Below are 17,036 nucleotides of genomic sequence, written 5' to 3'. Positions count from 1 at the left end.
CTTTGAAAATATATACAGGAATATGAGCTTCCACTTGTATTTATATCCAAGGTTTTATAATAATAGAGCCCTGACAATCCCCAACCAAGTATCAACACATCTCACCTGGTTTCCAAGATCACCTCCTACCAGGGTCCTTTGCTCCTCCTCCTGACCCTGACACTGCAGCCTGAACAGCTAGAGGAGATTTCCAAACCAATCAGGTCTAACACCAGCTTGTTTCACAATGCTGGGCCAAACCAGTCTTCTCATCAAGGTTCATAGGCTGTGCTTCCTCTCCAGTCCTATCAGGCATCACTCACTGACAGCACCACAGTGCTCAAGCTTAAGCCCTGGACCAGTCAGCCTCCTTTCCTGTTTTTCCTTTGAAGAAACTTAACTCTTACTTTCTCAGGCCCCAGGCCTTTTGCACCCACTATTCTCTCTCTGCTTTCTCCAACCCTCCCTCTGGCTGGCTTCTCCCAGGTTTGCTGATCAACCAGGGAACAACAGCTCCCTGCCCCCTCAAAACACTGAATCAATTCATTCATCTATTTAATCCCCTGCAAAGCACATACACTAGGGGGCAGCAAATCATTTTGTAAAGGACAGATAGTCCTGGTTGCAGCTCTGTCCTGTATGCAAACAAGCCACTGAAAAGAGTAAACAAAGAGTTAAGGCTAGGTTCTAATAAAACTTTACTTACAAAAATAGGTGGTGGACTGGCTTTGGATTTTAGGCCACTATTTGCCAACCCCCGATCTATCTCATACTGAATATTGTTTTCTTATTTGTTCACTGACTGGATCTTTTCCCTTCTGTTTTGTGTTCACTGTGTTCTCTTGAGTTCATTGGAGAAATCTCCAGTGCTGGGTCCTGGGGAGATCTGGCTGGCATACACAGACATTGGGCTATCTTTTAAATGCATGCATACATGGATATTATTAGGTAACTGCACTGCTCTTTGCATCCTGGTGAAATTTTGGGTTTCCAGTGTCCTTTTTTCCAGCACCTTTTTCTTCTGGCAATTTAGCTTTCATGTTCTCATCAGAAGAGATGACTAAACCTCTGCAGGGTGACAGGGAAAACCATCCACAATCTGAGAAACCCAGATAAGAGCACCAAGAGGTGATATGGCTTCCACATGTGACAGAATGCAATTAGAACAGATGGAAGAGAGCAGCAACTCCTAGTTATGCAAATGCAGTTTACTCATGGTGAATTTTTAATTCTGGGCAACTCCCAATATAGTCCTATTTTCCAAACTATTCCTGGACACCTCTCCACCGTCTAGGCTTAGGCTTAGCAAAAGTAAACTACATTAATATCAGCTTATGGAAAATCTGATTAGAACAAAAATCAAACTAAAATAGGCAAACTCACCAAAACCCTGAAACTATTATTTTAAGATCAGATAAGAATGGGACTTGCAGGGACAGATTTAGTAAAAATGGAGTCCAATGCAAGCTCTAAATGTAGCCCTCTCCTTGCCTATGGTGACAAGAATCCCATCTTTTTCTAGAAGAACTGGGTTAGGCTAAGCAATCACAATTTTGAATAGGTTTACAGGGCTGAAAGGGCAGGAGCTGCACAGGATAGAGTAAAAGGGGGAACATCCTTTTTGTTATAAGTTGGCAACTGCCAGTCACAGTAAAACTGTGGGGGCTTCCAGAAACACCCAAAGGAAGAGTGTCCTGGTAAGCTAGCTCAACGGGAAAGTGGAAACCTGATTTGCAGGATTTCTGATTTCTGGGGTGTAAATGCTCCACCAGGGCTGACTTCAAGACCCTACTGTCATGTCACCAAGTTGGGAAGAGATGTGGATAGACCATTCTCAGGGACAAAACCACAGGTTCCAGCAGCCACTGCCCCAATTCACTCCATGTTGAATTGAACCAGAGTAAACTACACGGATCAGCCCTTCCCCATATTATTCCTTCTTCACAGCCTGGCCATCCCTCAGACCCCACACCGCCCAGAGTTGGGTGGGGGGCTCACTTGGGTCCCTTGAATACACTAACTACAAACTCTATGACCCCATGGGTCAACCCTTGCATTATCTAATAAAGGAAAACACCTCTCCTGCTCTTCTACCTTCTTCTGCTGGCACATAAAAAAAACGGGATCTGTTTATCATTTTCAAAAGCCAAACCCAGCAAATGCTCAAAAATCCATTCCTAGGCAATGTCAACTGATGAGAGGTGAAAACATAGGAGGCATTGGTTTTGTTAATTGGCCCCCATGGAAACTAAATAGAATGGTGACACCCTGGCTTTCCCAGATAATGATTTCTCCCATGAATGTGTTCTGGATCAATCTATGGTGACTTACAGAAGGTGGTACCAGCAAAGGGATGTCAGGGAGTGTGTAGAGGCAGGATTTTTTTGTTTGTTTGTTTATTTTGTTTTGTTTTTGCTTGTTCATTTTCACAATGAAGGTGGAGAAAGAATGCTATGATGTTAGATGCATGGAGGCCAAGGACCAGAAACATCCTGAAAAGGCAGGACATCCCTGCCACCAAAAAAAAAAAAAAACCAATGGCACACATATAAGAGACACTGGAAAATATTGAGGAAAAATATCATTGACAGAAAAATGATATTAAATGATCCGAAGTGTAATATATTCTCTTCTCTCTGGAACCCCATTGTATCCTGGTTGTGGAGAGTCTCTTCCACCAGGTGACCCAAATTATAACTGCAAATTATATATTGCCTTGGCTTTCTCAGCAGGTATTGGCTGCTCCCACTGCAACCTACAACCCTCATCCCCATATAGTCTCCAAGGATGCTGTTTTCACAGCTTGATCATTTCCAATATTCAAATTCTAGAATCCAGGTGTACCTAAGTGTCAATTAGTTATTTATTTTGGGACTTATTCTAAAAATATTCAAATAACAAAAGCCAAAATAAGATAGAATGCAATTAGAAATGCTCAGCAGATCACTCCTCCTCTTCTGGCTCATCAGGATTCTGAAGTCAAGTGATTTGAAGGAAGGCGAAGGTAAATAAATACAAAAGAACAGGAATTCTAGAAGAAGAAGATGCTGCTGAAGGTAACAGAAGCCTGGCCCACCCCACTGGGAGACAATGTGTGATCTGATTCAAGGCAGGGCGGCTCTGCACAGGCTCAGCAAGGTATCTAGAAAGACCATTGTGCTCAGTGGTAAGGCATCTACACCACAGCAGCCCTGTGCTGGCTGAAAGGCCCTAAAAGCAGAGACTGTTACCTCAGGACTCAATTGCAGCTCTGCACTTATTAGCATGTTGCTCACCCTCTTGGATGCCAGACTTCCCTCAGGAACATCCTCCTCTGTGAACCATGGGACTATTGTAAAATTACAGTGCTGGCCAAACATACTGAGAGTTAAAAATGATTGCTATCACAGATGAATCTGCTGGGTCCCCACCACAATTGCCACGCCTTAACATCTACTCCAAGAGTGCTCTACAGGGGCCTGACTACAGTGCTCTACAGTCAAACACGACTGCAAACACTTGGCAATTATGTGTGCAGGTACTGTTCTCAGGACATCATTTATAGCAACCCATCTGACCCTTACTGGGAGATGGCACCACACTTACTCCACTGGACAAAAGGGGACACAGAGACAAAGAGCTTGTAAGCTCTTGGGTTGCTCAGCAAGACCCTCGAAAGGAGGGAATGGGAACCCAGGCTGTTGTACACCCAAGTCTCCACTCTTTCACTGCGAGCCTGTATTGTGCCTCTCAAAGAGAAAAGAAAGGGGGGACTTTTTCCTTGGGTTCTAAGTGCAAGAAAGATAATGTCTTTCAATCAGGAGCATTAAAATTAATGTTTTTTGTGTTGATTTTCCTTTGGAGAAAAATCACAGGATAATGGTAAAATACTAACTATTATAATATTCCCCCTCCCAGCATTCTTTCTAAAACTCAGATATCAAAAGCACAATGGTGACAATCAATAGGAGAAACTGAGACAGTGCAGGAACGCACATCATATTAAATTCAAAATTCTAAGCTGGAAAACAGCCACCCTTTCCTAAAACACATGGATGGAGCACTCCACAGGCTTCTTTTATTTATTTTAATTATAGAAATAATCTAAGAATGGTGCAGAAAATTTGGTAATAGATTAAGGGAGAAAGACCTTTTACTGTACCAATCCCAGTCCAAACCTGGCATTATTTTGATGCTCTCCTTTTATGTCTTTTTTTAATTTTTTTTCCCCCTGAGTAATTTACTCATTTTTTCAAGTCTGTTTTTGCCATGAACATCTGGGTTTGCATGCAGCCTGGCAATCTATTTTTAAATGAAAGAAAAGACCATTCCTAGAAGGAGATGGCAGCAAAACACAACAGAGTGCTATAAAATATCTATCTCTCTCCCAAAGGAAGTTGTCTCCTGTGCTGGATTATTGGAAGCCATGATTTTTCAGCTAATTTTTGCTTAAAAGATAAGCTGACTGCACATTCCCATGGGAGTTTCTGAGATGGTGATCAGCATTCCAGGCCAAGTGTGAACAAAGCCACTGCATTTTCCAGACTGCCTAAGTGTAAAAAGTGCTGCCCTCTGTGGGAGCTGAGCAAGGCCAGCAAACATCTGGGAAGGAACAACACTGATCTTCAGAAATCCTAGCTAGACCAGGGGCTGCAGGGGAGCTGAAATCTCTCTGTGGTGTTTTAGAAATCTAAGAAATACCTTACCATGCAAATTTACATATGCAATGAAAGTGGTATGCCTATTCCCAAAACCCTTTTTTAGTCTTAGTTAAGTGTACTTTCTACCAGTGGACACTAGAGAGACCCAGTAGTTAGTGGCCAATAATCTGTGCTTATCCACCCTGTGGAAAAACCAGCATAACTTTCGTGGTTTTTTGTTTGTTTGTTTGTTTGTTTGTTTGTTTTTACCAGGGATTGAACCCAGGGGCACTTTGTCACTGAATTACATCCCCAGTCTTTTTTGAGACAGGGTGTCATAAAGTTGCTGAGACTGGCCTTGAATTTTCGATCCTCCTTCCTCAGCCTCCTGAGTCTCGAAGATTATAGGTGTGTGGGTGGCGCCTGGCACCAGTCTACTATTGGTAGATGGTGGGTAACCAATTGAAAATAGTCCTTTTATCTGAACAGTCTGTCTATAAACATAAGATTCTACAGCCGACATAAGGCTACCAACTATATAATCCAGCAAAAAACAGAAATTGCAAACAGGGACCGGGGCTATGTTCTGTTAGGCTGCTGACATTGCTTCAATAAGATGAATTTAAAAATTAGGAAATTTCATGTTAAAAGTTCATTATCTACCTTATTTTGCTTGTAAACAAAAAGTTTTCTGTCTTTCTAGTCTAAATTGCCACTCACAGAAGGACAGTCCACAGTGCACAAGCAAGAAAACACTTAGCTAACAATGACTTTACTTGTGTCCTGTATGAACAGGTGAGTTAGGCTGGGGAAGTTTTTCTAGACTTTTCTCTTGAATCTTGAGAAAAGAGGGGAAATGGAGTTACTCCAGTGGCCCAGGAGTTGACCCAACATCTACCTGGTGCCTTTGTGGCCCCTCACAGTATCAAAAGCAGAGAGGTGTGAAAATAACAATCCATGACATTCTCTCTCCATCAGGTGAACTTCAAAGGGTTTTAAATTATATATATATATATATATATATATACACTTGAAACAGTTGGCTATTTCCAAATCTAAATTCCATACAAAGAAAGAAACTACTACAATCTATAACCTTCCTCCAAGACCATGGGACAACTATGAAAATTCAATCTTCTAGTGGACGTCAAAGGTATGACAACAAACTTTCTGTGGCAGGTACTCTTTGGGCTATATGTCAGGAACATTGTGGGGTATCCAGAGCATGTCTTGGACAATCAACTAATTTATCTATTTATTTCTGTAGAATATTTGTTTTGTGAAAATTATTTTCATGATCATTAGAGGAAACTTGGAGCTATACAGTAGTGTTTTTAAAAAATGTTAACTCACAATAACAAAAATAAAAGATACGACTGTTATTTTCTTTGTAAGCATTTTAACATAGTAGGAAGTATAATGTGCATAGAATTTATCTTTTACTTTGAAGCCCAGGAATTCTCTATGCATTTTACTCTTCCAACTAAGACCTCTTCAATTTAAATAACACCAAAGTGAACATTTTGTGCATACAACAAGGTTCCTAGCTTAAAGGGTCTATTTTGAAAACTCTTGATGAAATTGCTATGTATGAGGTAGGCTGCAAAGGGTACATCTGCATTTACTTATTTTTTATCATGTTTCTATAAACCTCAGAGTAACAATGTTTGATAAACAGGAGCATAAGTGATTCCTGGAAACTCAAAACACAGGAAAAAAGCAGTCATCTTTCTCATTTCCCCTCTACTTTATGGAAATGGTTAGTACAGGATAAAGACCAGACACAGCAATGGTTAAAAAGTCAAATTATTTTTCAAGCCTACCTCTGGATGAAGAACTCAAATGGGGAGCTTATGTACTTATACCAAATTGATGTGCAAACCATAGGACTCTTGCTAAAACCTATGTCCAAAGCTTCCTTCTGTTCACTCTAATAATTAACGTGGGGAAGTCTGAGAATTTTTAAAATAAGAACAGGTAGAGAGCTGGGGAGGTAGTTCAATGGTTGGACTCTTACCTATCACGTGCAAGCCCCTAGGTTCAATCCCCAGCACCACAGAAAATAAACAAACAAACAAACGGAATTTCTTATAGATGAACAGAATTTCTCACCTTTCGGAGTCTGGCAAGTAGACCAGCCACGTGCTCATGCTGTTCTGATTTAGCAAGATCCTCTGCCGTCTTTCCATCCTGTTGGTGAAAAATTACAAGTTTCTTTTTGTGCAAAACACAGCTGTATGTGTCTTCCACACACCTAATCTGTGGGTCTGAGGTAGAAAAGTAACAGACATCAGTAGCAAATCAGGTAAACAAAAAGTATGTCCTATTGTGTTTCTTTATCTGGAGAATCCTTATTTGGTTGTCCAGGAAAAGACAAGACAGAGGAACAATCACTGCGTGATGTCTTGGGGTATAACAAAGAGATGTCTCAACCCCCATGGGTGTTAATCAAAATGCATCAGTTGGCTGATTATTCCATCCTGAGCCCCTCTCTTCAATCAGGAAGACGACCAAGAATATTATTAGGTGCTAAATTCTAGTTAGTGCAAGCTAATGTCTTAACAGTCCTCAACTGAGCCCTCAAATGATGCTGGCTCCTGGCAATTCCTGGCAATCCCTGTGCATACCAAAGAAAAGGCTTAAACAATTTTGATTTAAAGATTTTTAGAGACTTCGTAAGACCTCAGTTTCATACTGAATGAATTTATTTGTTTTTATACCATGAGTATGCATAAGGGCTAACATTAATTGAGAACCTTCTGATAAGCTATGCCAGACCCAGTTCTTGGTGCTTTGCATGCATGAACCCTTGGCATCACCCGTGGAAGGCAGGAGCTGTCACTGTGCCCATATCACCAAGAGGGATATAATTGCTTAGTGGATTATTCTGTTTCAGTTTTGTAGATCATTCAAAATTTAAAAGTTTAAATGATGGAAGCAATTTTCAAACAAATCAAGTTCACCTTGCTTTTTCTTCATCAATATTTATCAACAACGAACAGTTAAATTTCCATCCCTGTATAACCACAGGAACGCCCAAAATCTGTCTACCTGGAAACCTCCCAATTCCTCAACTCCGCTTACTCTCTGAGACATGCAAGGGGTCCCATTAGCCCAACATTTCTCAATCTCAGCACTGTAACATTTGGACTAGAAAATTTTCTGTTGTCAGGGGTGTCCAACACCTTATTGAATGTTTAGTAGCTCCCCTGGCTCTACCCACAAGGTACCAGTAGCATCCCCTAACTCTGATTTTGTTTACAACCAAAAATGTCTCCAGATAGTTTCAAGTTTCCAGTGGGGGTCAAAGTTGCCAGGCTGAGGACCCCTATCTCAGGCTGAGGATGGAGCTCAGATGGATGCTCCAGAGGAAGGATGCTTCCCAAGCAGGACTACTTTGCTTCTTTAAAGTTCTGAAATGTGTCAAGTTCCTTCCTTAAAGTTCTGAAATGGGCAGGTGAAGACTTCTCATTTGTTCTGGGGTGAATCAGGTGCCTTAGGGGACACCACATCCCCAGAAAGTGGTTCATACCAAATCATCTGGTTCCTTTATTGATTCTTCTGGTTCCTTTACTGATATGTGAAAGCCTTCACAGAGACTGAACTCTGAGGAAGAAAAAGAGCAGGCCTGGCAGGAAAGTACGGGCACAGGTGACTGGGGCCTTCAGAAGATGGTCTAAGACTGGTGCTCTCCAGGTCAGCGGGGATCAAAGACAAGACCTGGAAGTTTTTCTTCTCTTGGTGATGTACTTTGCATGGAAGTCCCATCTAAATGATCATACCCCTCCCTGTTCAAAATAGTAACAGGCTATCCCCTGCTGTCACAGGAAGATTCCCACCTTTCCCTGGCCAGAAGAGCAGGGCACACGCCAGCCCAGCTCACTCCTCCACCTGCCTGGGGATTCTTCATGCTGTGTTTCCCCAGTTCTTCACAGCACTCAGTGCTTTCCACATTTCTCTGCCCACTTCCTGCCACTCAGTCTTCACACTCCAGGTAATGATTCCTTCAGGAAGAGGCTCTGACCCCCTCAATTCCCTTGGAACCCTACTTTCCTGTCACAATATTAGCTATTGGGATTCTTTGGTCGAGACTCCCCCCATTTTCCAGAAGTTTCTGAGGGAACACACATATCTTATTGCTATTATAATCCTGTTAGCACTACCTGTTAGAGTATATGCTAGGTGTTTGTAGAATGAATAACTTAGAGGCACTGAGTAGGGCTTTATGAGCACCTGGAACCAGTGGGAACAGCAGTGGAAGCTGGAGGTGAGCTCCTCTAGAGGTTGGGACTGCTGAGAGCCCACACTGCTGGATTTTGCAGAGGTCATCTGCTGGCAACTTCAAAGCTAGCAATGAGGTAACTTCAATACTTTTTTAAATATTTTTCTTTTCCCATAAAAATGCTTTATTATGAAGTAAGTAGACAATATTCCACAATTATGGTTGGGCGGGGGTTGGGTGGAGTTGATAATGGAGCATCAGACCCTGGTCCATGCACAGCAGGAAGTGTATTTTGCATCATGTGTGATTTTCAGTGGGTTAGGAAGTGCCCTTAGAAGAGGACCAATCCCATGTAGAGTACTGATAATAACTAGGCCTGCAGAGAAAGCACAACTCAGAGCCAACACTGCACACAACAGATTCATTACTTTTGGAAAGAGAATAATTTCGTAAAAACATGAACACGGTCAGGGAGGCAATATCCTACAGAGGTCAGCAAACATTTCCTATAAAACACCACATCATACATGTTTTGGGGTCTCTGTTGCAACTCCTCATCTCTAATATTGTATGTAGCACATAATCAGAGACAATACTTAGATGAATGGGAATGGCAGTGTTTCAATAAAATGTATCTACAAAAACAGGCAATGGGCTAGATAATGGTTTGCTAATCCTCTGATGAATTCCAAGATATGAAGCTCTACTTCCAGCCTCAGGGACCTGAAATGGGCCACCATATTGAAAAATAGCACTTGACCTTAGAGAATTACCTATGTCAGCAGTGCTTCAATCTGTGAGTTTCAGGACTCTCCCATGCAAGACAGTTGACCCACTGCTCAGCCACCACCAACTCAAATGATATTTCACAGCAGTAAGAAGACATTATCTTATTGTCCTAACTATTGTCCTCTTTGGTAGTTCATGAAATGTAAATCAAAGAATTTCTTCTACTTAGGAGGTACTAGATCTGAACTGGGGAGTGAGAAAACTGAGTAAGTCTTATTTAAAACCATTTTGGAGACCTAGCAGCAGAGGTGAGCTCTTTAAGCTATAAAGAGCCGCTCCTTGCCTCAAGGCAGTCTGGCCTCAGGCGGCAAACAGTAGAACCCTGTTCATTAGGATGGCTGCTTTTTCCTCTAGCTCCTTCTAAAGGACCAGGAGGCTCCAGTGCCCTGGGGTAGAGGGTGAGCATTTAGAAAAGGGAAACACACACAAGTAATCAAAATTGCAGCGGCACTGTTGTGTAACAGAGAAAACAAATGGCCAGTGAGAACCAGCGGGAATTTCTGGCAGAGCAGGGCCTGTTGAAATGAGAATAGGATGAAACATTAACCAGATATTAAACTGAGTTTGTGTGGGCAAATGTTTACGTAACTGCAGCCGGAGGAGTTAAAGCTTAATAGCAGCTTGTCTGCTCTAGAATGCAGTTGCCAAGCAATACCTTTCCCCTCACACCCTTGAGGCACAAGAAGTTTCCAACAACTCTTTCCTGCCAAAAGCTGCAGTACTCACCGAGGTCAACGCCTCCACATTGGCTCCCATCAGGCAGAGGTACCTGACTACGTCCAGGATCCCGTTGTTGGCTGCAAGGTGTAGAGGCGTTCGCCCATACTGGAAAGAGAAAAAAATATCAAAACAGATCTCAGGGTTATTGTTCATGAGACCCTTTGGTTCATATTTTGTTATTGTTGAGGAAAATATCTAGGGAATGTATTCCAGGAGACCATATTAGGTAGAGGAACCTTGGGCACGAGGAGGAATCATCTCCCACAGAGGCAGGCCAGCCAGGCAGACCATTTTCAAGTACTTTACTGTTTAAAGAGTAATTTCAAAATACAACTACAAAGGATTAAAGAGCAAGCTAAAATTAAGTTTCCTATTGTGATGACAGGATGTGACAGACTCAAAGTCCCAGCAATATCTGCATCACAGTTCTAATTTAGACACAGCAAGGGAAGAGGAGATGGAAGGACAGTTATTGAAGACAATCTACTGAGCTGAAACATGAAAGGCATGCTCACTGCTCACTGTTGATAGGCGTGGTTCCCAAACTGCATGCCATAGGACCTCAGGGCATAGCGGTAAATTCACAGGAGTGCTGAAAAATATCTTAGGTAGCCACCAGGTTCAGATACCAAGTGAACTACTAGTTTTGAGGTAGTTAGGAGTCTACACCTTAGATTCTATTGCTTTGCTTTCAATGCCATCATATCTTTGCAAGAGGTTAGTGGTTGGTGGGGTAAGAAACCATTATCATGAGAAAATCCTTGTGGATCAGGGAATGAGACAGTTGGTGCCAAAAGGCACAAACATCCTTTGACTACTTGTCGTTAAGTGAGAATGAAATAAAAATATTAATTTCCTTTCAATTTATGTTTTATTTTTCTCAATGGCTGCCAAGTTGTTCGGGCTAAACTACTTAATCGGTAGAAAGTATTTCTTTTGCCCTAGGGGAAGGGGAAATAGAAATTACTGAGATTCTAAAGATGTTGTGATTTGATGAAGTTTGGGAATCTCTGTTTTATGCTGCTTATTTGTACATCTGTTTTGTTATGAAGTTAAAACATGCTCCTTTAAAATATACAAACAAGTTCTGATGGGCATGCTGCCCAACTGATGAACTGATATTTCAGGTAGGAGGGGAAGAAGTTGCTCCCCCATCAGCTCTAACAGAGGTGTGGTTGCTGGAGAGAGGACCTCACATCAATTGCCTTACACCTTGCTGTTTCAAGCAGGCATGATGGATCCAGCCAGCTGCACCTAACCCCATCCAAGACTGCACTTAACCCCAGAAGATTTTTCAGCTTTGGGGGATGTGGGAGTGGATGGCAAGGCCAAGAGCCAACCACAGAATTTCAAGGGCTGCCTAGGAAGGGCCAGCAGTTTGGGGCTAGTTTTACCAAAAAAGGAAGTTAGTTTTATAAAGATAAATGTACCTAAATGACACTGTACTTAATAAAATATTAGTTTGAAGAAAAAAATAAAATATCCTAACAATATAGAAACGAATCCTCGGCGTTACTCACCTTTCCTCCACAGGTTCCCCTGCTCAGAACCCTCCCTACTGAACATTTTGGTGCATTTCCTTCCAAGCTCTTATCTATGAATCTTTAATATAGGGTACACAATTTCAAAAGCCAAGATATGGTCATACTCTACATCACTTGCTTTATTCACCTAACAATAGATTGTAGATGCTTTTTCATATCTGTAACTAAAATCTATTACATGTTTTTGAATATCTGAATAATACTCAGTGCAGGACTACATAATGATTAATTTATCCAGCCCACAGAGGACAGACACTTCAGGGAATTCCAGCTTCTTGCCATTTTAAATGATACTGCATTATGTATACACGTTCATCTTTTGTTTACCATCATCTCTAAAGTCATTTAGAAAGCATATATTAAGCTTTGAAATATCCTGGAGTTAGTGTGAGAAAGAAAACAAGTTTGGAAGATAAAATGTAAAGAAGATGTAATTTTGCTTATGAAAAAAATATACAAACACACAGTCACACACACACACACACACATACACACACACACACACACATTTATATAGTTTTATAGAAAAGAGATGATGAAGAGAAGTCTAATAATGAGACAAACAATGACTGACAGTTTCAAAGCCCCCAATTTTAGATGGAACAGAACTTGTACTTCTTAGCACTGTATTCTGGGCCTTTTGCTATCTGGACCCAGTATCTCTTTCTAGTATCAGCATGTTCCTTTCCCCCATTGCCTTCTCTCTAAAGAGCCTCACCATGTCCCCTATTGTCATGTCCCCTACAGTCACCAACATATACACATGATTTCCTCTGTCTGAAATTGGCTCTCCTGACCTCTTCACCTGTCAAAGCCCTAGCCATTTTAAGTCACCACCTTTGTAAAACTTTCTCTGATTTCTTTCATTTTCACAGTATTGCTTCTGGGTTTCTACAGAACCTTGAGAACCCTGTCCCAGCATGACAACAATGTGAGGGACTGCTACTTTTGAATGTGTACTTGTCTGCCTAAAAGCAGCAGGGGGGCAGAATCATCCACACTCCTATCCACAAGGTCCTAAGTGCTGGCATCTTACTAACCAAAAAGTGTATATTATAATCAGTGCTTGTCAGCCATGGAGTTCTCACATTCCCAGCTCTCTGTGTGTGTGTGTGAGTGTGTGTGTGTGTGTGTGTGTGTGCTGTCTCTGTCTGTGCATGCAACTTGCTTTCTCTGTTGTTGCTTATGAAAAGAGCCAAAAGATATAAACAGTAAGGATGACACATCCATGACGATGCATTCTATGTGGTCCCTTCCTTTTCTCTTGTGTGATCTCCAACACAGCTGTGTTAAACAGTCACTGTCTGACCTTCATAAGAGAAGAATGAAGCATGAAATAATGTCTTTCACTATGGTGAGCATCAAAGGTAGTGACAAGGTACTGTCACATGCTGGTGATGGGTAGAATTTGTCTCTAGGGAAATGTGATCTAGCAAGAAGGAGGCAAGACAACAACACCCTGAGGAAAGAGTGACAATCTGCTTGAGAACGTGGATGCCACCATGCCATATCCACACTGACAATCCCCTATTTGAACAAACATGCATAAAGGTGGGTTAGTTGTGCTTTGGTGAAGAAATAATGTCTTTCCTTTATTTTCCTGCACACCATTCTATAGAGCCTCTATTACCTTTCTTTATTTAAAAAAAAAAAAAAAAAAAAGAGGGGAGAAAAAATAGAAAAACAAGAGTACTAAGGTTCAGATATAGTTTTGTCTCTCTAAGTTTCATGTGATGGAGTTCTGCTCTCCACTGTAAAGTACTAAGAGATTTCAGGAGTGAGGTCTACTGGAGGTGGTTAGGTCACTGGGGCTGCACCCTCAGAAGGGATTAATGCCTGTGACTGGAAAGAAGGTTTCTAGTCATAGGCATTAATCTCTGTTAATTTCTCAAAGGACTAGATTGGTTACAATAATGGGTTATTATAAAGCAGTCAGCTTCTCTCTTGCCTCCTCTCTACCATGTGGTCTCGGTCTCTCTCTCTCTCTCTCTCTCTCTCTTCCTCCCACCCCACCACATGATGATATCCACCATGTTATGATCCAGCCAGAAGACCCTCACCAGAAGCAGGCCAGATGGTTCCCTGATCTTAGACTTTCAGCCTGCAAAACTGTGAGATAAATAAATCTCTTTTCCACACAAAGTTATGGTGTGCTAAGGATCTGAGCATCGAAGTCCAACTGTAGAGTCTGTCTGAAGTGTAACATAATGAAAATCTATGGATAACCAGCATTTCTGCTCCAAATAGGTTTGGCATTAAGTGTCTGAACTTTGCCACTGATTCCATGAGGCTAATAATATGGAATTAATGATTTTCAGTCTAGCCGAGCTGCTGGGAGCCATCAGCCAAGTAGGTATGACAATTTCCTTGCCAGCGTACCCCCCATGTTTCTTTAGTGGAAGGACTCATGGAAATAGGACATTTTGCAGCGACATTGCATGTAAGGTTACCTTGCTCAAGGACCAGGGCGGATCCATGTTTAGGGTGTTCCCAATAGGAGATTAGGGCGTTCCCCGTTTAGAATAGGGCGTATCCTGCTGCCTGAGTTCCTCTTGAGTTCTTAGGGTCAGACAGAATATATTTGGGAGACAGAAGCCCAGTGGAGTGTGGATTTGGGCAGAGAACGTGGATTTCCCCAGAACGTGTTTGTAGACGGCCGGTGTGAGTTCGGGAATAAAGAATTGCTGTTTGAATCTACAAGCTGTGTGGAGGCTCGTGATTTGTGCCCAGCCAGAGACTGCGGCACCGAGCCTAATTCAATGACAAAATCATCTATTGAATGCCTCTGTATACCACTGCTTTGCCATATATAGTAAAAAAACACAACCTTGTGTCAACATTTATTTTTTACTACCATAGCCATTTGCAATACTAAAAATATAGAAACGTTTCCACCAAATGCCCTAGGATTTTTGTTTGTTTAATGCTAGGGATCAAATCCAGGGCATCCTGCATGCTAGTCATGCTCTACCACTGAGCTACATTTCCAGACAGTGTACACACAGAAGGCCCACTATGCATATAATGGCCAAATCTAAAGGTGATCTAATAAGTATATCATTTTCCATGAAGCTGCTTTTGATTCACATAAGCAATACTAGAAGGAAAGCCAGGGTCTTGATGCTGCATTACTACTTGATATTACATTCAGCTGTCCCAGTAAGCCACTTACATAACCACTTAGCAAGACTAGAATGGGATAAACCAAGAAATCAACCAACAGCAAATGGCTGAAACCAAGATTAGTAACTTCAGTTTTCATTACAAGTACTCATGTAACATGCAGGAGGAATGACTTTCCTGTAGAAATATAATTTTCCAGCTGTTTCAGATATTAATTCTTTTATCTCAACAAATCAAACAAAATCCTGCTGGCACTGTATATACCATTTATAAACAAACATATTCCACAATTAAAAAATCAATTGCACATGGACTTTGTTTTTAACATAATCATAACAAAACAGTGCTGGTCTTTTATACAGTTACAGGGGTAAAATAATATGAATATCCAAATGTTCTATCTTATTTGGTAATGAAAGTTGAGATGGGATTCAGGACAAAGAAAAGGCAGCAACCTACTCTAGAAATTTGCATATGAGATTTTTTATGAATATAGATGTACACAATTTATTGTTTTCATTTCTTTATTATTGATGAGATGATAAAATCCCCTCAGTCTTCCAAAATTTATTTAACACAAAGAAAGATGTTAGGAAATTTTAACTAAAAAACTCTAAATGGAGAAAGATCAGAAGAGATATAAGGTCCTAGGAACCAAATCATCTTATCAGGCATTTCCTGAAGACTTAGTGCCCTAGAAAAGATGCCTTTCTTTGTACCATATTCTCTGATTGCTCTCTAGGAGCCTGCGAGACATACACACACACACACACACACACACACACACACACACACACACACACAAACCCTCATTCAAGATGACCACCAATGGGAATCCAAGCAAAGCAGGAAGTACTCATTAATGCAACAACTTTCTGCTATTCTAGGAGATTATTCAAATGTCACATGTAAAACAGCTTAAAATGGAACCCTCTTGGAAAAAACAACAAATGGCACATGAAAGACATTTACTTAAACAATGAAGAGTATAAACAGAAACATGGCCCACATCCTGAAGCAGGAGGATGGGTGGACACAGTTGGAATGCAGGGCTCTTCTCCTCACGCTTACCTTGTTTGACAGGTCCAAATTACAATTTGCTTCACAGAGGGCCACCACGATAGGCACATTGCCATCCTTGCAGGCCACATGGAGCGGCGTGTTGCCATGTCTGTCTTGAAAATCCACAAAACACCCCTGGCTGATGAGAGTCTTAATGACCTCCATCTGGCAACGTCGTACAGCAAGATGAAGGGCAATGTGTCCATCCTGGAACAGACCATGAGAGCTTTCATTTAGGAGGGCAGCACTGAGGTACACCTTACCTGCCAGCCTGGGACAGAGCCTAAAGGAGGAATTAAAATGTCATAAACTTAGCTCTAGAAGGGCAGGAGAGGCTTTTCTGCATCATCATCACAGCCTAAGCTGACAACCTGCTTGATTAATTTAGGTTTGTGCAGTTCAATTAATAGAAAGAACCTATATTTCTTTGTCTCTGCACTTACAAGACATAAACAATTGTTGGTATTCCAAAGGCCTGCTAAATCAAAACATTTTCAAAAACATTTACCTAGAAATACTTACTAACTTCCTAAGCAGAGAGCTTATTGTTTTATTTTACACTAGGGGAAACTAACAAAGCAACAAGAAATTATTTGCTCGACAGCTGTCATACATATGAGAACCAGATGTAATGTGCTTACCCTCCACATCCCATGAAACCCAGCCTGGAAATTTATTCTACCTGCTAGAATGGATGTGCTGAGTTTCAAGAGTTATTAGGGAGTTCAAAAACATTCCTATTACTCTTCTGTACTAGAGTTCCTGCACCTCAGTGCTAATGTTGTTTTGGGCAGGATAATTCCATTGCGGAGGCTCCTCTGAGTTGTAGGATGCTTAACAGAACAAGATTCGTCTAGGTCTACTATAGGCCAGTAGCAAGCCCCAACCCTAGCTGACACCCAGAATATGTCTTCAGATTTTATCAAAAGTCCCCTAGGAGCAAAGCTGCCTCAGCTGAGAACTACTCTGTATCATGAT

At 41.3% G+C, this 17,036-nt stretch overlaps 1 protein-coding gene across 3 annotated transcripts in view; it reads right to left on the bottom strand.

Moving 5' to 3' along the window:
- Dapk1 (death associated protein kinase 1) overlaps window positions 1–17,036 on the bottom strand; it is a 180,552-nt gene that overhangs the window by 24,499 nt on the left and 139,017 nt on the right. For all 3 annotated transcript variants that reach the window (XM_076843530.2, XM_076843532.2, XM_076843531.2), the window contains exons 17-19: window positions 16,068–16,265; window positions 10,336–10,434; window positions 6,711–6,788 (exon numbers count right to left, since the gene is read on the bottom strand). In XM_076843530.2, the coding sequence (XP_076699645.1) occupies window positions 6,711–6,788; window positions 10,336–10,434; window positions 16,068–16,265 (375 nt within the window). The remainder of the gene's footprint in view (window positions 1–6,710; window positions 6,789–10,335; window positions 10,435–16,067; window positions 16,266–17,036) is intronic.

The sequence above is a fragment of the Callospermophilus lateralis genome, chromosome 2, assembly GCF_048772815.1.
Source record: "Callospermophilus lateralis isolate mCalLat2 chromosome 2, mCalLat2.hap1, whole genome shotgun sequence".
Lineage (NCBI taxonomy): Eukaryota > Metazoa > Chordata > Mammalia > Rodentia > Sciuridae > Callospermophilus > Callospermophilus lateralis.
The sequence above is the reverse complement of the archived record's forward strand: the minus strand, read 5'-3'. Positions and strand labels throughout refer to the sequence as shown.